This window comes from Excalfactoria chinensis, chromosome 4 (assembly GCF_039878825.1).
Source record: "Excalfactoria chinensis isolate bCotChi1 chromosome 4, bCotChi1.hap2, whole genome shotgun sequence".
NCBI lineage: Eukaryota > Metazoa > Chordata > Aves > Galliformes > Phasianidae > Excalfactoria > Excalfactoria chinensis.
Genome location: NC_092828.1, coordinates 64,823,300 through 64,844,948, shown reverse-complemented (window position 1 = coordinate 64,844,948; position 21,649 = coordinate 64,823,300). Strand labels below are relative to the sequence as shown.

General features: G+C 35.7%; 1 protein-coding gene across 2 annotated transcripts in view; it reads right to left on the bottom strand.

Annotated features, from left to right (window-relative positions):
• The window catches only part of FSTL5 (follistatin like 5), a 232,486-nt gene that overhangs the window by 193,743 nt on the left and 17,094 nt on the right, over positions 1-21,649 (bottom strand). For both annotated transcript variants that reach the window (XM_072335512.1, XM_072335514.1), the window contains exon 2: positions 13,934-14,072. In XM_072335512.1, the coding sequence (XP_072191613.1) occupies positions 13,934-14,056 (123 nt within the window). In that variant the 5' untranslated portion in view covers positions 14,057-14,072. The remainder of the gene's footprint in view (positions 1-13,933; positions 14,073-21,649) is intronic.

Here is a 21,649-nt window from a genome sequence, read left to right as displayed (position 1 = left end):
GGCTCAGAGGACACTGTCACCCCACAAGCCTGGCTAGTCTAATTTACACTCCTTCCACTACTTTACTTCATAATTATAAAGAATGGGATGTTTTATTCCAACAAAGCTGCAAAGACTGCATCTGCTGCTTAGACTACAATAAGCAGACTCTGAAGGTACTGATTACAAAAACACAGCAGCCTGGTAGGAAAGCAATCCCAAGAATCCTGATTTCAAAGAAGAAGGAAAAGGATACCAAGAAAAGGAAAGTTGGGCAAAGCTGGGAGGTGAACAAATAAATAAATAAATAAATAAATCTTTGGATGAAATTTTAAAATGAAAAAATGAAAAGAAAAAAAAATTTTTTTTTTTTTTTTAAAGTAAAATCTTTTACAAACATTGTTTTTATTTCAGCTGGAGATTACTGAGCAACACTGTATTGCTTCAATTTCTCAAAAGACTCTATCTACAAAGACAGCCTTTCCTAGCAGATCACAGAACAGCCCCAACACAACATGCCTTCTGCTAGTGAGACCCTCAACAGCAGTCAAGCTCATACAGATGGAAGGAGAAGTATGCAAGCCTGAAGTTACTTCGAGGTTAACAGGGATTAGAGCAGGTACAGCATCTCTGAATTACAAAATGAGCTCTCTGATAGGAAAGGCCTGCCATCTTAACAGCTTCTGCAACTCAAAACATAGCAAAGAAAACACTGAAGTAAAACTTATACTGAAGATGAAAAACACCCAAATCACTCTTCATTGTTATTAAAAGATATGAGAATGTGGATTAACATATACAGAAAGCCATTAAAATCAATGATTTATGTTATTGAACAAATGTTATAAGCACCTGTAACTTAGGAAAGAGTTCACAAACTCTTCCTTATTGAAAGGAAAAACACGAAAGAAGCCATTCTTCTAGGCTTCAAGCTGCACCAGGGGAGATTTATGCTGGACATTAGGAAATACTACTTCTCTGTTAGAGTGGTCAGGCAGTGGAATGGGCTGCCCAGGGAGGTGGTGGAGTCACCAACCCTGGAGGTGTTCAAGGAATGTTTGGATGCTGTGTTGAGGGACATGGTTTAGTGAGAACTATTGGTGATGGATGGATGGTTGGACTGGGTGATCTGGTGGGTCTTTTCCAACCTTGGTTATTCTGTGATTCTGTAAGCAAACAATCATCAATTTTCACTTGCATTATTGCTATCTGTTAGGGAGTTGATGCTAGTTGTCAGTAAAATTAAAAAATTGTTCCCCATATCCAATTAGAAGCAGTGCATTTCAGCAGTGAGGGCAGTGATGTGAAAGACAAGCCACGTTGCGAACAGTCATGCAAAGATACACCATGAACTGAAGAGCATCTCAACCACCTCATCCACAAATGCACTGATGGTGATGAGTGTGTTGAAAATAAATGTGTTTTGAAGCTGAGAATTTGCTCTATCAAATAATGTTATTGTGCTCTTTGTACTCATTCCATTTTCCAAGGAAATCAATAGGAGGCATTACTATGGGAATGAACAATGTATTTAGCACTCAAATAAAAACAGAATCATTAAATGAACCACAGTTTTATATTATGATCTAGTGTTTAAGTCATCTGTAAATAGAACAAATCATCATGTGCATAGCTTTTGCATCATTTTATGTTGCATCATACTGCACCAGTTTCATGCAATGTATCGATGCATAGCATACTAGAGCTGTAAAGATGGTCCAGTTTGTACCCATAGGCTCTTGCCATTAGGCACCAATTCAAAGAGTCTGGCTCAGTCCTATTTGTACTCTCCCTTCAGGCATTTATAGACAGTAATACATAGTCCCTGAGCTTCCTCTTCTCCAGGTTGAACAGTCCTGAATCTTTCAACCTTTCCTCACAGGAAAGTACTCTGGTCTCCCTTTGTGGAACATTATATATAATACACACACACAAAATTAGACTTACTTTCCTTAATGAAAGATAATAGTATTCACTGTATATATTCGTTTTGGTACTATCAAAAGATGCGCCAGATTTGTATAAACAAAGTGGGAGAGAGACCTCCAAAAAGCAATATTTTAGCATACTGGATCGTCACTGGAAATTCTAAAGGCCAGTATGAATATTGCATTATCTTCTCCCACATGTGAGTTCCTAAAACTGCAGGTACTCTCACAGTTGCTGAGAAGTATTATAATTCCTTACAATATAGTGCTATTTTTCCCCTCAAAAACCCACACAGATGGATTTTAGCTGTACAATTCCCATTGACATTAATGGGAGTAATTTGCCTAAAACCTCTGCTCATTTTTAAAAATCTCATAGATGGTTTTTAAGTGTAATTTTCTAAAGTGTAATTTTCTAAAAAGGACATAATGTGTGTTGCATTTTATTATTCAGCCTGTCTGAGGCTCATTCAGATCTTATCTTTCCTCTCTGAAAAATTTTATCTGGATAGAAGAATATCTGCAGAAAGAATGACAATTAGAGTGTATAGATACATCAGCACTAACATCAATTATTTTCTTACAATCCAGGAACACAAGTAACATTTAGTCTGCGTTAGGACATAATTTTGGATAAGAATTGTATTCTATCTACCAGTATTGATTAAAAGCAATGCGTTGAGAATTTTCTAACAGTACACTGTTTCTACTATTCACTTTACAAGGGCAGATAAGGTAGTGTTGCAAAGGAAAAGAGAAGTTAATGATATGAATATTAATCAGCTGCATCTGCCCATAAAACATAAAACTACATGTTATAGGATTATATGCATTTTACCAGAGATCTAATGAAAGGTAATACTGCATTATCCATATAGGAATCCAGAACACAGTATTAAGATTGTGATTTTTTCTACTGAATCCTAGAAATTCCCAAGTTAGCTCAGTATCTATCCGTTGCATTTCAGCTGCTTTTTCAAAAATCAGTCATAGCTATATACTCTACAATTATATCAACAATAAGCTATCCAACAATAAATTATCATCAGTGAAGTAGGTAATGAATATTTTCTCTTGGGGTAAGTGTCGAAAGCAAGTAGCTTTAAATAAAACAAAAAAAATATGCAGAAACCTCCAGTAACACAGAAAACATCTAAAGTTCTGAGGTAATGAATGAGTAATTTTTAATTATAGATGTTTAAAAAAAAAAAAAAAAAGACAGTAAAACAACTATTTCACTTTCCTGATTCCAACCTATTACTGATACTTGGATAAACTAACAGAACTGACTAAATTCTATTAAATAATGCAACATCAGTTCTGTATTATTTGCACTGATGTACAATGTCTAGAAAAGAGTAATAAAACCTAACGGCATTTCTATGAGCCACTCTAGAGAACAGAAGAGTCTGCTGATGTCTCAGGAAAGTATTAGACCACATATCACCTTAGAAATTACAATTATACGTTGTTTATTCAAGGTTGTGCACCCAGAATTATAGGTTATGCCTTAACCAAATGGTCAGTAAATTTGTTTTGGTTTGTTTTCATGGGAAGAGGAGAAGAATAAGGAGTAAAATTACTATATTTCAAATTACTATTATGCCAATACATTCTTATTTGGAGAATAAGATTTGGAGATAATTTGAAGTGATAATTTGGAGATAATTTGAAGTGCAAAAAAAAAAAAAAAGTAATTTGATAGAATAAATATTCAATAAATGTGATTAACACCATGCAATGCTTAAAGAGATATTTAATGCTGCTCTACTTAGTTCAGGAAGCATGAGCACTGGTATTTTACAAGCTGCATTAAATGCCAGCTCGGAAATACCAAAGAGATAAAAAGACAGTTGAAATGAAACAGTCATCTCTTGTTCATTTCTTACGTCACTTTCAAACAGTAAAAAAAATTTAGTTATTAAAGTTTGGGTGATATTTGTTTTAAATTTGATATTTAAATCTTTAAATTTCTCTGTTCTTAAAAGCATTTAGGCGTAGCCATATCGACACAACACAGATATGAACAGTAAATCTTTTCATTAAGGCCTCACTATACTCTCCAATGTCTTTGTGCATTAGGCCCAAACAGAGCTAGCAAAACCATCTAAGTTTTCATGATGCACGGAAACATCCGACTCCATTATTAGAAAAACAAATAAAACCAGCATGGGTTGTGTTTGTTTGCTTGTTTGAAAATGAAATCCGGAACTGAAAGACATCAAACACTCATAATTCTCTGTTGAAGGGAATCGAGCAGAGCAACAGATGAAATGTTCACCTGATGAGATTTTTCCCAGAAGGAGTTATGAGAAACAAATAAAATGTCCTAAGCTTGGATTATCTATACAATGCCAATCGTAACTTCAAAAGAGTAAAAATGACATGTCACAGAATCACAGAACATCACAAGCTGGAAGGTACCTATAAGGACCCCGAAGTCTAACTCCGGGCTCCACTCAGGACCACCTCAAATCCTTCTTCCTGCCTTTGCCCACAACTTCATCTTGCATCCACTGTGCATCCCACATCCTGCATCTATACTCCATCAACCTGCACCCGTCCCACCCTGCCATAGAGGTGCTGCTACAGAAGTGACATCTGTGGCCATCCAGGCTTGCAGCAAGACTTGCATAGGGACATTCTGGTCTAGGTGCAACACTGCAGTTCCCTTAAAGCATGCCCTCCATGATGAGCCTAAAGAATAAGGTGAAGCAAGAGGCAGCCCTTGCTGAGTGTTGTATTGTGTTTGTCCCATGGATGTGGCAGAAGCCTGAGCATGTGCAGTCTTGTGTGTTAAATAGTCATCCAGGCCCCTGTTCCCCCCCCTTGGGAGATTGGGTTGGGGGGGGGGGGGGGGGGTCTCAGTCTGCTGGGGGGGATGCAGTGTAGTGGTGGCTGCCTCCTGGTGGTGGTCCTTTCCCTAGGGCTGGAAGGTAGCATGTGGGGCTTGGAGCAGGTGGGTTCTATCTTCTGTATGGTAAGGTGGTATTTGCTTTCTAAGCACAGGTAAAATCTAAACTCTTTTGAAGTACAATCTCACTACCATGACCTTATTCTATGACCCTTTTTTTACCTGTAGTTCTCCACAAGTAAAAACTAACTTTGCCCCAGGTTTTGGATACGCAATGCATGCATCTAAGTGCATATCCTGTATACACTATGGATGCTCTGAAACAATATCAACAACATAAAATATAACAAGGGAAAACTAAGCCAAACAATCAACACTAAATTTTAGGAATCCTGCTGCAGTAATACATAATATCTGCCAGCACAAGCAGTTTCAGAAGTTTCAGAGAAGTAATAGATGTAAACTGACAAATTAATTCAGGAAATGCACTGCTCTGGACTTACCTGCTCAAACACAGTAATATTCAGCACAACCCTAGTCATTCTTTTTGTTTATGCACCACACAATTATCAGAATTGCTGCATTACACTAGTAGCCTGTGACTGATGGTTTGGGGTTTGTTTGTTTGTTTTTTCCATAATCATGCATCTTTATTTATTCATTATTTAGGCATCTGTCAATTCCTTGAATACTACCAACTTCTCATTCTCGTAGGGGTTCCCCTGTGAGTACAAAAGTTTAAGCCTCTGCTACAGCTGCTCTGACTGGTGTGGTTTCTCTCTGTCCTTGTTAAGCATGCAGACTTTAGGGAACGTGCTGAACAGGAAGCATCTCATGGTAAATAGATGCTACATTATTTACAAAAGTCAATCAAAAAAAGCCATCCAGAGGGACCTGGACAGGCTGGAGAAGTGGACCCATGAGAACCTAATAAGGTTCAACAAGGCCAAGTGCAATGTGTTGCATTTGGGCTAGGGGAATCCCAGATCTTTATACAGACTGGGAGAACTCCTTGAGAGCAGCCCTGCAGAGAAGGACTTGAGGACCCTGGTAGGTCTATTGTGGCCCTTTCCAACCCAGGCCATTCAACGATTCTATGAAAATAAATGGTGGAGCAATATCTTATATTGAAATCAGTACTCTTACTACTTGTTAATAACAGTGATATTTCATGAGAAGGGCAGACAGATTGCCTAACTTGAATTTCTCAATAGTATGAGATCAGAACAGTCCACTCTACAAAAGCAAAATAATAATAATAATAAAGTGTTAGTATGTGGCTTTATCAAATATGGTTTTATCCAAATTATACAGCTGATATATGCTAAGGCTACATGCCTTATTTTCAGAAAAATTATCACTGTTCAGAGCCACTACAGTGCTTCAATTTATTAAAAATCCATATCTGAAAATATAAGTCAGGGAACAGTTTTCTGTGGGGATTTATTAGTGCATGGCTGTTATCAAATTACTTAGAAAAACACAGGTTTCTGAACTATAGTTTGAGTAATGATGCATGCAAAATAGTAATGGTAAATATAATAATTGTTGTTAAATATTTATACATTAATAAATGGCTTTACATATTTATATCTACCAGTACAAACAAATCTACTTTAAGTTAGAAAACTGTCTAGACTATTTCACTGTGACAGGAGAATGACTGTGCTACAGTAATGTCTACTTTGACTCTTCTAGAATACTGGATATTACTAGGAAGAAAAGCACAAAAGACGAGTATTTACAAGCTGGAACTAGATAAATTTGATGAAGTACTTCAGACGACAGCAGAATCTTTGAAAGAATGTTTTACTATATTATGTCACTGATTATGTTTATTTACTATTATGTCACTCTGAGCATACAAATAGAAAGAGAGGAGAGGGGCTGCACAGCAACATACACTCACGCCAGAACCCTTTGTGATGCTTTTTATGAGATCTTAGTAAAGGTTTTATTCTACAGCAATTATTCTTTCCTTAACTCAAATTTCATTCTCTGCATTGATTCAGCAGTCCTGAATCAATACCACTACATGGAGGATTCCAGATGACCAGGAAACTGTTTCTCCATTTTATCATTAGTTATGGCCCAATATAGCCATCATCAGTCTCATCCTTAGATAATAACAATTTCTGCCATCTATGGAGGTGGCCTGAATGAATTAGGGTGGGGCTGAATTCCTTGTCTTGAATATGGCCAGGCATGCAGAAAAAATATATTGGCTTTATTTATGAACTGGAACCTTGCAAACATTTCTGAAGTTATTACTCAGATCAGATTCATATCCTATTCATAATCAAATTCCAAGTCCGTCATCAAACTGTTTTCAAAGACAAAGTATTGAGGCATTTCTACAACTTTGTCATTTTTCTGGAATGCCTTACAACACATTTCACATTCAGTGACACAAAATCCTACTCTAGTGAGGAAAACAACTAAAAACCAAAATGTTAAGATGCAATGTAAAAGAATATTCCTGTTGAATGTTAAGAAGTATGACATGAGTTACTGAAACTTGGAGTGGGGCAAAAGGACAGCTAATATTATTTGAAGTGAACTGAAGACAAAAAAAAAGTGAAATAGTCAAGAAGTTTCAAGATCTGAGACAATAATACTTGTATTCTCCAAGACTGCAGGAAAGATAAATAAACTTGGAACAAAATCCAACTATTTTCAAATGTAACAACGTTGTACAAATGTAAACTGGTATTTAAAAAAAATGTTTGAAGAATATCATTCTTCTACTTTACCAACAAATTTCAACTAGCTAACTAGAATCAGAAAATTCAAAGAGGAAATGTCAAGTAAGTGAATAATTATTCAGTTTACAAAATGAGGCGGGGTACATTCCAGTTTGTCTGTGCACCAATGAAGCTTAGTGCACTTGTCAGCATTATATACTACGCTCATCACTATTTGATATTTTTATATTGATTTGTCATACTTCTTACCACATTATAAGTACTGTCTATCCTACATGGCATGACTTCCATTTTAATGAACAAAGATTATAAAGGTTAATAAAGATGATACAAGTCTACATGTATCATCATCTTCTAAGCTATTAAAATAGTTATTAAACTCTTGGGGAAAAAATGAGAAGAAACAGCAGAAAAGAACAAAATACAGTTTGACTAACATTAAAAAACAACAACAAAAAAAATATATATATATATGATGTAAAATTGTATACAGTCCAGTTCACAATAAAAGGATTACAACTTGGCAAGAAAGGCATAGAAAAGAACTGGATCTCTTACAATTTCTGTAGTGACACCCACTTTAAGTATCTGGCCTCCTGGATCTTAGAAATTCAAGTGGCACAAATTTGAACAGGAGCAAAGCATCTCAATTTTTATATATAATAAATCTCTTCCAGCTTTCTGTTGCTACTGCGATAGGAACTTGTGATGACGATTTAACATGGTAATAGAAAATGAAAACATATAGTCATTGAGAATCTGAACTCATAGCTGATAGTAGCAGCTGCAGCAGCTGATATCAGATAGAGATTGTGCTTGTACCAACTCCCAAACATCATTGCCTTATCTAGTCAGATATTAACTGGTACTCCTCTTCCTAGACAGCTACGTAATGAGGTCAACTTTGGTGGGGTGATGTTAGGTAATGACATCACTGTCATACACCACTACTTTTTTTTACCCCTTTCTTTCTTTATTTCCAGGCCGACACATCAAATTAAAAAGCTACGTGATGCATGTGGATCTCATCATCCCTTAAAACAATTGGGTAAGTTTAATTGCTTCCACAGAGGTGATCTTCATATTGAGAGCACACAAGGAAAATGAGGAAAATGTAGCAAGAAAGTACAATGGAAAAGATGTGCATCTCTCCCTTGCTAATCCCAGAGACTTCTTGACTAAAAGCTTACACATAGATGTTGCTAATGAGTTAGCAATGAAAGAAAGCATCAGCAGACAAATAGGACACACTTGCTTAAAAGTCAGCCTTCAACAACCCTTTTTTCCCTCCCAGGGAAAGATGTTTTGGAAGAAGCAATGTAGAACAAATTTCAGAGAGATCTTCTAAGCAACATCCCTAAGACTTAAAAAAAAAAAAAAAAAAAAAAAAAAAAAAAGGATAAAAAGGGAAAAAAAGGGGAAAAAATGGAAAAGGAAAAGGAAAGAAAAAGAAAAGGAAAAAAAAAAGGAAAAGGAAAAGGAAAAGGAAAAGGAAAAGGAAAAGGAAAAGGAAAAGGAAAAGGAAAAGGAAAAGGAAAAGGAAAAGGAAAAGGAAAAGGAAAAGGAAAAGGAAAAGGAAAAGGAAAAGGAAAAGGAAAAGAAAAAGAAAAAGAAAAAGAAAAAGAAAAAGAAAAAGAAAAAGAAAAAGAAAAAGAAAAAGAAAAAGAAAAAGAAAAAGAAAAAGAAAAAGAAGTTTTGAGTATGTAAAAAGAGATAGAAAAAGTGTTTACTTGATATCAGCTTATTAAAATACAATGATAGTAATGAGAATTTGAACAACAACAACAAAAAAATGGCCAAGCCTATTACCCACAGGAAAAAGTAGATTAGAATATAAGATATATTCAATCTCCCTGAGAAAAGCAAACTAAAAAATTAATTTTCTTAAGACTTCTTTACCACAGTTAGACAAATCAGGGGGGAAGGAGGGATGTTATTTAAATGAAGTCCTGTAATTTGCATAGGACGAAGCTATTACATCTAGTAGGCCTCAGGAGGAAGAGAATTCTCTGGTTACCTTAGAATTGGGAGCAACAGTGACACACTCAAGAGAAGCTCTGTTCTCAGTCTTCAGCATTCAGTGCTGCATCTTACTGCAAAGGATTTCCCCCTGCACTCCCCCCTCTCTAGGACAGCGGATTTTAGAGGATCAAGTTTTATGACTTCCCAGAGCCTGCAGGCAAACAGCATTTCCAGATAAACACTATGAACTATAAACCTCCAGTTGTCTGGGGACCAGACCACACAAGAAAAGCTCAGATTATTCTTGAATCCTCAAGTACTGCTTTCTTCCCATTTCTTTCTTGGCCTGTCTGAATTTTACAGGTGTTTCACTGTAGCACAGAATGCACTATTAATCGAGGGAGAGTATTTCAGAGTCTTTGAGCAAAAAAGCTAAGAGTAAAATATGTATTCTATGCCTTGTACTCATACATTTAAATTCATCTTCAGTAAAACAAGGGAGCCTGCTTAAAACATTACATGTTTTTTCTTACTTTGTTTCATTTAAAAAATCATTTTCCAAGGATCTTTAAACTGGGCTTAATTTACATTTATTCAGGCCTCAGTTACTGAGAATCAGAGGTTAACGGGCTAACAGCAAACTGACTGGAGAGACTAAAAGGGAAAGAGGCAGGTTTTTCACAGGGATTAAAGGACGTACTCCAAACTAGAAAAATTGCACAGAAAATACTGATTTCTGTGTAACTGGATTTGATCCCATTAAAACTTCATCTAAATAAGATAAACTAAGGGCAGGGCTGGAAAGAGTTTCGATCAATGCAGCAAAATCAGTTCTTAAAAGGCATCTATGAAGGAGACATTTCTGTTAAATGTCAAAAACAAAGCACATCCTTTGTGTTGTATCCTCTATACCCACCTGGTCATTTTGGGGGCGGGTGAGGAGGAGGGGATGGGGGAAGAAAACAACAATAAAAAAAACTGTTCCCTCATAATAAAGCACTCACTTTGCCACAAGCAGGAACCAAATTCTGAATGTCCAGATTCCTTTCCTCCCTCCTTTAAATTCACCTGAGCTTTGCTCCGCCTGCCCCTGCCCACTCTCCCAGGCCCACACTTGCTCTTAGTTATGCATTATAACCCTGACTAGCCTGAATTCCACAAAATCACTATCAGGACTAAATAAAAGGTACTAAGGTGATGATGACTAAATAAGCAGTCTTTGACAGTTGTTTCTCGAGACTAAAAACAAATAGTTCCATGTCCACAATGCTATTATATATTGTTAGGCATTGTTATTATTACTGATTGTCCTCCTTACCCCATATCTGATGCGTATTCATCTAGCTGTATGTGCATGCACTAGATGTGGGGACTTGCATGTCCTGGAATATAAATATAAATGTACAGACTATACCCCATATTTCTTAGTCTCCAGCAATGAATCAGAAACTGGCAGTCAGTGTTCTGTTGGCTGCCTTCTTCCTGTTTATATATGAAAATTCACAGCATACATTTTTTCACTGAAGGATCTGGATAAATATTATTCTCTTAGTAAGAACCATACAAATAGAAGAATAAAATTCATTAGGATGCTAGGAATGCTTTCTAACGATTTCAGGAGGGAACCTAAGTATTAACAAATTGCTCACCATACTCTCAGCAGCAATGTAAAAATAATCCCAAATGAAAAGTCCCTTTCAAACTTTTTCAGTGCTTTGACTAATGAAGTACAGAGGATTAGCTAGCATGACAAAAATTGCACATGCAATTCAGACATAAGCTAATATTTTTCTGAATAACTTCATAAATGAAAACAACGGCAGTTTGAAGGTGACTGGAAATAAAATTCCCAGGAGTGTTCATTCATAGTCCTTCTCCACCCAAGTCCAAGCCAATGGCAATAGATTATATCATAGAAGAAGTGGCAGAACTAGAACAAATGTCCAGTTGTTGAGAAAAAAAAATGTTTGTAGTCTATTTCCAGCATGGCTGCTGCTCTTGAGTCCCAGTTGGATTTCCAGACAAATGACCTCTAGAAGTCACCTGTCCTGTCCAGGAAGCTTCTGAAGATCTCCAAGGAGACACACCAGCCTCCCTGGGCAGCCTGTGCCAGTGCTCTGTATAAATTTTTCCTTATGCATGGATGTTTTTCCTTGTTTTTCCTCCCAGACTACAATCCGTTCAGACTAAATATTTACTTGAAATTTCTGTGCACAAGGAGCTAAACTTCTTCACAATCCCCTTTAAAACAACGAAACCCTTATTATATGAACACCTGCTATCATCATGAACACAATTATTACCTAAGTATTATCTTGACAGATAAACAACAGCATTGTTTTCCCCATGGTCTGATGTTTAGAGCTGCTATGGTCAGACTATCATCCAAGATAAATTCCCCAGAACTAACACAAACGTGCATACACGTCACCTGATCAAAGCAAATATGACTGCTGATATTTGTGATCATCTTCTATTTGTAATAAGTATTTTGCTTGCATAACAATCTAAACATCTGAAATATTAACTGCTTAATTGAAGAAGAAAGTTTCCTAGATGGTTACTATTTACATATTTTGAGTATTTGCGTCTGTGCTAGAACTGATTATAGAAACTGACTTTAGACACATTCTGCTTTCCTAGTTGTTCTACTCTAGCCTATATCCCTAATATCAACAGCTGAACTATCCTAAACCATTTTCTTCACCTGCACATACTGCCTAGGAGAAAAAATAAAAGTCCAGATTTCCCTTGTTTTTCAAAGCACATTACCTCATCTTTTCATTGTTTTGTTTTTTTTTTTTTTTTTCTCTTTTGTATTTTCCTATATCATTTCTTTTTTTATCCTTTAAGCTTTGTTCTAAAAAAAAAAAACAAGGCCCCCTTACAGAATGTCATTTGCATCTGTTCCTTATGTATGCTTTCTTTTCCATTTTGTATGTAGTTTTCAAAGACATATGAATAATAAAGTAATAAGAAATGAAAAACAGAGGGAAAATATAATTTGTGTGTGTGTATATATATGTATGTATACATATGCTCACATATGTGCATATGTATGTGTGATCAACCCCAATATTAATCTTCTAATGTTTATTTCAAGTATTATCAGAGGATCAGAGCAACATCCTACTAGTTCCACAAATAGCCTAATATTCATGTCAGAGATCATCTGAATCTGAGTAATGATGTTTACCATACCTCATCTCCCGTTCTTGATTTTTTTTTTTCTTACATCTCCCACAGTTCATTCCACAGGCACTACTAGCCTCTTATTCCTTCTACATTTCCAAGTAATTTACTGTGCTGTTTTGCTTTACTTTGTTTAAACCTGGCAGATGAAAATCAACTGATAAAGTTTCTGATTTTGCAACTATTCAGTGCAAAGACTTCCATGTGTATATGGTTAAGTACATAATACATATTTCCTTGTACAAGGTCTGATGTCTTCTTTATTCTAATGGAACAAGATTCCCAAGAGAGAATTTTACAATTAAATATAAATGTTTGTATTTTTTTTCCCATGTGTTATATAATTCTATATATGTATATATTCAATAAAATTCTATAACGCATCATATGGAATAATTCACTAATAAGCAGACATCTTAATCTTGTTTGAGCAAAAATCTCAATGGCTTCGATTATTCCTATTATTCTGAGATAGAATCACATAATACTGGGCTGCTTTTTCAAATCTAGGATCAAGAAATAACTTGGTATTTTCTCAATTAAACTAGCCATATCTCAAAACATTACTATAAATTAACACCTTAAGTTTCCAGCAATAATTTGTACCTTCTAGTTGTAACTCACAGATTCAAAAGAAGAGGAAAAAAGTTTTTCATCATCTTTGTTGTTCTGATCACAAGCTGTAAGAGTCCCCTAGATGTTGGTCCTGTGACCACCACACCAAGCAGTAACCAGTAAATTAATTGGATATTACAGCCCACTTCCTTTCTTATTGCTTTAGAGAATACCTAGAGCAGCTTGCCTTTTTGCTATCAAAGAGCAGCATTTGGTAGATGTGAACTGCTTTAGGAGTCATGGTTCACAATGCCTAAACTCAGTGTGAACATCTACTTCATGCAGAGAAGTTTTTGTTGATGAGTTAGCTTCATCACCATGCTTCTTTGACCTGCAGTTCTCCCAGTGCTGCATGGCCTGAAATACAGTTGGTCCTGGAACAAGTATTTGCCGCCAGGAGAGGACAACAATCAATTTTGCCCCCCTGGTTCTCTCAGAATTCTGCTGATACATGCAATATCTAGCTTCTGAAACTAGAGTAGAGCTTAGCTCACTGTATTTGAAAAGTTTCTGGACTTTCAGATACAAATAGCTCCTGTTTACTTGTCAAATCAAGTCTAGATTTCTGCAGATAATGGTACTGAAAAAGTCCTTTCTTTCTAAACATCACTCCAATAAGCAAAACAAGACAGAGCTGGCACATATTTTAACCCTTGACCATAGAACAGAAGTCAGAAGTGCTAGAGAGTAATTGGTACCTTGTGACGTAATCTTACGAGGGGCTGATAGGGTCTAAAGTCGTATCCTTCCTTGGCTGGCCACCCATCTGCTCCCAGCAAAATGCATCCAAGAAGTGAAACAGCTGACCACCACATAAACATCTTTACAGGTCTGTTCCTGTCAAAATAAAATGGACAACTTCAGTGACAGAATTAATCATTATTTTAGCACAAGTGATTCTCTTTTCAATATTCAACACTCATATAAGATTTTGACTGATGAAGGGGCTGCTCTAAACTCTATCTTAGCCTTAAGACTAATACACATTACTATATTTCACACCTTGTGTTTCACTGAAAGCAATCCCATTCTCAGTCTCCCCATTCTACTTGGTTATCATTGCCTTTCTTATTCTAATGGTGCTACTTAAGTTACATTTCTTTTGTACACTAGCTCTTCTAATTTACTGCAAGACATAACTCTCATAGGATATCTCCTGAAGAATAAGCTAAGCACTGAATGATTTGAAACAAACAATGTGCTCTATTACAGACAGGCATTTTGCACAAATGAATTAAAGTTTGGTCTTTTAAGCCTGTTCAGTAACTGGATTTTAAAACAACCACAGAAAGTTCTGTTTTTGAGGTCCCCTCATGTCAAAACAGAACTGCTTATCAGATGTTCCAATGTACCTTCGACTATGGGGTTATTACAACAAATCTATCTCACTGACTGGAAGAGATTATATAATAACTCTGAGATCTCAAGTTTACCATAGAATGACATTTTTCTTCACTGATTCTGTATTAGTTCTCAGTATCACCGAGAAACAATAAATACATTACAAGAAAAACAAAAACAAAAAAGGAAGAAAGTAAGTAAGAAGGAAAAAAAAAACAAAACAAACAAAAAAAAAATTTCTCATCTTGACTTTTAATCTTGAAGAAAACGCCCTTTTATTTCTATTCATTGAAAAATATTTGAAAATAGTTTATTGTTAAGTTTCAAGGTCAGAATTGGGCTTTTTTTAGCAGTTATGAATACTAAAGCGAGCTACACACAGCTGAACCTTTGTCCAGTTTTTTGCACTTCTGGTAAATCTCTCTGTCCAACGAAAATTGCTTTAGAGAACAGTCATTCCATAGAAGCTGGAGAGGGCAGACGCATTCCACCACTCATCTAAACTGCATATATTTTAACTTCACATGGTGTAAAAGAATAGAGGCCATGCAGTTTGTGAAATTGTTTGACACTGAAAGCCTTCTTCTTTGTTCCTGTCCAAAAGTAGAGGAAAATACTTGCATTCTCAGTCTCTCACTGCACTGTGTGGTGCTTAGATGAACACTTAAAAGCTGACCTTTTAAATTCAGATCTTAAGTCTAAAATCCCAAAGCAATGCAGGGTATCTGCAGTTCTTATTTGCCTTTTCAAAAATAAAAACTACACTTTTTCAATATACAAATTTTCTGTTGAACTTATTGCACAACTTAAGTAGCTATTTCTTCTCTAAAACATACTACCAAAACCAGAGTTCTCCTTAAAATAATGCTATATTTCTATCCCAAAGAATTTGAAATTTTGCTGTTTGGAAAACTTTCTTCCATACTTTAAGTTCATGTATTCCCTACTTGCATACTTTCTATCTGAGTTTTTTTACTGACAACTATGTTCAATTTTATTTTTTTATTTATGTAAAGTAATGTGGATATATTGAGTTTTCAGCTGTCAGAAGCCTTTAAACAAATCATAACATCTGAATATGTGAATGACTACATTTAGCATGCTGTTATTAACTGCACAGGATGTTATATAAAACAGTATGTTTTTCACAGGAATTGGAGGTAGGTGGGCTTCAGCAATTTCAGAGTCATATAAATGATGAATTAAATGTTAAAATCAATGCTATGCAAAACTATTTCTCACAGGAAGCTGCTGTAAAGATTTTAAGCATGAATAAAATAGAAGTAAGAAATATATAAAATCTGAGAATTCAACAAATATACCTCTTGTAGAGCCCTTGTAAACCCTTGTAGAACCCAAGTAACCTTTAGACTTTTATGTTCTTCTGCTAACACTGGCTGAAAGACTGGTAATAAAGTTCTACTTTCATTCTCCATTCTGAAAACTTTGGAAATGATGGGCTGGGGGCAGGAATGGGAAGTCTCAGGCAGCTATTAACAATAACTACCACATCATATATCCTATGAATACAAATAGATAATTCACAACTACTTGCTGCATGTGAATAATTAATGTGTTTTCTTTTTTTCTGGGGTACATTGTTTTTCTAATTGAGTTTCACCTGCTATTTTATAATTAAACTGATTATTATTGTGGGATCCTTGTGTGCAATTTTCCATCAACCTGAGATCTGCCTGAAGAGAAAGAATAAATTTAAAGATGTGAAACAGAAAATGCTTATTCCTTGATTCTGAGTTAAGTTCTTCAGATTTAGATTTGCCTTTCTGATTGTCACAAAGCAGTCACCTTACTTTCTATCCCATTTCCAGAGCAATCACAAATCTGATAAGCACCACAGTTTTCTTGCTATTGACTTCACTCCATTTAAGTTACTTCAGAAAAGTTTTGATAAATTATTACTCATATGAGGATTCTTTAATCCAATGCCAAATTTGCTTCTCAAAACTTTCAGGTGAGGAATGCTGATGGAACGGCTGTACATTCTGAAGTGGCAGTTGGATAGCAGCTATTGTTAACCTATTGCCTCACCTAGGTATGGGAATCAAGACCACATGGTCATTCCTTTAGCAAAGCTCTGCTTCATGTTATTTGAACTTTCTGTTACTGTTCTATCATCTTCCTTCCATAGAATTTCCAAAATAATTATTACACTAAAACCTCTGTCAAACAATATTCACTCTTGTATCCAGTTTGCAACCCTCCATAAAAAATATATGGCTGTGATTTATCCATCTTATGATGTTATACATATTCATCAAGCTTAACTCTCAGTTCTAAGGGAAAAAAACAAAAACATACTGTTCAAGCCAGAACTGCAAGGAAGAAAGTTTTGATCACGGCTTTCTGCTGAAACGTTGACAGCATAAACATTAAATATTTTATTTAATTAAAGATTATCTTGCTTCATAAAATAAGTAATACTCAACTAAAAAATGTTGTTATTGACTATATTTGGCACAAGGCAATTAAACACAATTTTAGTCTTCTCAGTAGAGCAACTGGGTGTTAATCATCTAGTCTTGAAACTTTCTGACTCTCTCAGAAGTGGTTTATGTGGCAAGTTAGTTAAATCACTATTATGCTATAAGGTAGTTAAATCACTATTTTACTTACAGACAAAATACCATGAAATTGTATATTATTTTTTTACTTGGCACAGGATATTGATTTCACAGAATTAAACTGTGTGTACACTTCCAGTTCTGGTAACTGATGCCAAATAATCTTCAATGTTTCTATTGCACTCAAACCATCAAACAGTATTAACAACATGGATGAGATTCAAACACGTATTTGAGGTAGACAGTCTTTTATAAACTGAACATCCAACCTGTTTTAACTTTAACTATCAGCAGCAATTTCAACGTAAAGTCTTCTTTAATCAAAGGCACCTTTGAACAGATATATATCAGGACTTGTACATTAGCTTCAACATATACCCGCACAAATTATAGGTATTTATGGACATCCATTTCTGACCCACACTGCATACTTTATCTCAAAACTAATGACAGCTTTATGCACATTAAGTAAAAAGGGAACTGCTTTGAAAGTAGTAATTTTAATTTACTGATAAAAGCCACCAGCAAAGAACAAGTTATGCAGAGTAGGGAAAATACTGCTTATATATTCTTATTTCTTTGAAAAGTTGTGTAAAAAAACAGCATACCAATTTCCTGGTTGAAAAAAACAAACCCATGAAGACACACAAAAAAACAACCCACAAACCAAAGAAAGCCAAACAAGCAAACCAAAACCAAAGAAAGTTACATGGAAAGTTCACCAAATTACCGCAGTGATCCCTCCCAATGAGCTAATCCTTCCTGAGAAGGAGTTCTTGAGAAAATGCAACATTTCTCTCCATCTCCCTTTTCTTTCCTGTCAACATTTCCCTCTCTTCTACTTTTAAGTATTTTGTGGAAAACAAACTAAATCTGGGTTCTGACGCCTTCCTTATAAATGTAATCATGATTAATGTATCATAGAATAATCTATTCCAAAGTTTATTGTGCTTTCTAAATCTTCTCAGCATTTCACTGGTAATTTTTATTCTTCGACTGGTTCTTCATTTGAAATTGATGGAGTAAAAGAGATATTGCTATTGTAATAGTTTAGCAAATATATACTAAACAGTACATCTCCCCATGATGTAAGATTAACAAACAGAGATTGAAAAAATATTCTATTACACACAACTAGTTCCAAATGTGACAATGTATCTATGTACGATATGTAAAATATATAGTAAAAGAAAGCAAACATTATTTATATGCTGAGTAAAAACATTTACCTAAATATAAATATACCCCACTTAAAAGTATGTATGTTTAAAATTAGTTTTTCTTTCATAGAAACTGTTTTCAGAATTCCTGATAATTATGCTACCTGATTTAGGTTACTAAAAGGTCCAGCCAAAACATTCAGCGTTACAACATAACTCATTTGAAAATACAGCCACTGTATCCAAATAAACTGATTTAATCAAATCATCTACACAGGGTAGTAAATGAAATTTTAAATACTACCTAGCATTGTGTTCCTACTACCCTTTTTCTGAAAGGACACATTAGGAATTAACTTGCTTTTATTTAAAAGGTATTTTTAACATCGGAAGGAATAGTACTGTGTACCCTTCATGATACATCAGTTTTTTTCACGTACTATTAATATGAAGAAGAAAAAGAAAACAGGAAACTGTAATCAGTTGTCTGCTTTGTGAGGATCAGGAAAAAAAGCCTAAGCTCTATAATCATATTCAGTATTATTAATAGGTTGGTAATATAGCTACAGTAATAAATCTAAACCATGCTTCACTGACTGTGACTTTGAGCACTTCATTGTACATACTGATGGATATACATACTTGCCAGGAAAGAGCATACAGCTACCCTTCTTAAAACGCTTTCAACTACCATTATGGCTTAATGGCAGAAAGATATCTGCAAGCAGTATAATTTTAATATAGACTTAGGGAATTATTCTATTATTACATGTATACTGTATACAAATTTATGTATTATGTGTATATGATATATAAATACATACATACCAGCAGATACAGCTTGAACACATAGCAGCTTCTCCCATCAAGCACTGTCCCTTTACTATACCAACAGGTCTGTGCCTCCACATCTTCATGCTCAGCCCAGCAACCCCCCAGCAACCAGTGCATCCAAGCTGCCCACATTGTCACAGCAAAACTGAGGTTCTTACAAAGCAGACTCTCTCTAATAACAGCTCCAATCTGTATCTAGCACAGTCTGTCCTCTTTAAAACGCTTTGGGGGAAACAGATCTGTGTCAGGACAGCAGCTCCCACTGCCAGGTCCTGCTACCAGCTTTCACTAGAGAACACCCCAAGCTGCCACCTTGCAGTTCTTTTGTAGATGTGGCAGCCATATTCTGAGTCATGCTCCAAAGTTGTTAGGTGACAACAAAGTACAGCAGGCTTAGGGCTTGCAACTGTGAAAGGCAGTGCTGCCAGGGCAGCCAACAGCTAGTGTATCTGTGCACCAATCTGTTCGGTCTCTCAGCAGCTACATACATTGTGCCTTCACACTGTCTTCATCCTTCATCCACTGAAAAAGGCTGGCACAGTCATTTCAGTATAGCCAGCAATGCTGCTCATAGTTTATGTGCCAAAACATACCATAAGGGAAATTATTTTTGTTACTAAACCTCATGAAAAGGTTTCAATATACTTTACGGATCCTTTCTTCTGCTGACTCCTGTCCATCTCTCCCTTACTTTTCTCTATTTAAACTGCAAAACTATCAGGCTGCACAAATGGGAGGTGGAGCACAAACCCTCTCTGTCCTGATCTGGTACCATTATGCATGGTCTCTGCATAGACACAAAAAACATTTCAGGAGGCTCTGAAATATATCCACCAGGATGCATCTGCGGCAAGCAGCCAGCATGAAGGCCAGGTGTTCCTTGTCTTTTGCTGTTGGCTCTGTCTGCGTGCTGCTCTCACTGTGAGGTGCTGGTGGGTGAGGCACTAAACATCCTGGGGAGAATGGGACTGAGAAGCACCCATGGCTGGATACGCACTCTGGAAGAGATTTTCTGGAATAGAACTGAAAGGCTTACAGGCAGCTGTTGTAAACAAGTAGCTTGAGTGTGCCTGGGACATATTGTAAAGGCCCTGAACAACAGTTCAGTAGATGAATTTGGAGCAGTTCTTGGGAGCAGCAGAACAGCAATGTAGACTTGGGTAGATGGGTTACTCGGTAATTACTAAAACAGGACACTACCTGTGGGAATATACAACAGCATGAACACTGCAAACAAAATAAGAAGCTTCAATTTATTTGATAAAATCTTTGCTGCTAATTTCATGTTTTGATTTAGCACTATCATTGTAAGTTTCTTTCTTTATTTAATGGCTGGCACCAGATTTACTATGAGTGACCGAGGTTCAAGTGAATTGCGATGAAATGAAAAATGGTAAATTTAAACCTTTTTCATCATATTCTTATTACAATCTCAAAGCTACAATCTCCCAGTTTCTAACTTTTATAGGAAGAAGATGAAAATGATGGAATTATTTTTCATATATCTCAGAGATGCTTTTTATAATAGTATGGAGTTGTACCTGGTAATCTAATTTTTTTCCTAACTCTTCAGGATCAGTCTCAGGAAACTGGTAGATTTACTGTCGCCAACACACATAATGGCTAGTTTGAGGAAGTCATAATGTCAGCAAGGCAGCCTCCTTCCCTCCTCATTAAGGAAGCTTGTTACTGCTGGTTCTTCAGTATTGTGGAGAACCAGTGTTTATCATCATGACAGACTCCAAACTGATGGAAATTCAACCGCTTTATGTTCTATAATCAAATATATAAAATCTACCGGCTTTGAGCCCAGATAAATATTTTGGTACTATTGATATATTATCAAACTTTACAATTTCTCATTCATTAAGAAAAATATATAAGTAACATGTAAACACACTGTTATGTAACCATTGTGCTCTGTTCATGATAGGGAAATTAAAAAATATGAAAAACAAAGAAAAAACATGGAAAAAGAAAAAGAAAAACAAAGAAATTTAAGAGATTAAAGAAATTTCTGTAAGCATTAACGAAAGACAACAGCTGTTGACATTTCCATAACAAATCATTAAGCCAAGCTTTGAGGATATACATCACCCTAGAGAAGGCAAAAATAGCCACTCGTGATGTAAACTTTTTTAAATCAGGTGAGCTGATAGATTCAAGAATGAAAATCCTCCTTCATACTTGCTGTGATTTGCTAATCTACCATTCCTTTTTATCTGTTATCTATGAAATTTGCTTTGTTGAAGTGCTGTAACAAACAGAGATGGTTCTCAGATATGTTACCTGAGAAGAAGATGTTTTAGTAACTCAAACAGTTTCTGAGATCTCCGCCAATTTAAAAATCAACATGCCAGGAGTCTGTGGCTCAAGGCCACCATGAAAGTATCTGAGATTGGAACAGGCAGATTTTTTCTTATCTCTACTGGCATTTGAAGAAGTAGAAAAAAATAAAAATAAAAAATTAAAATAAAGGACCAAACAAGGAATCCAG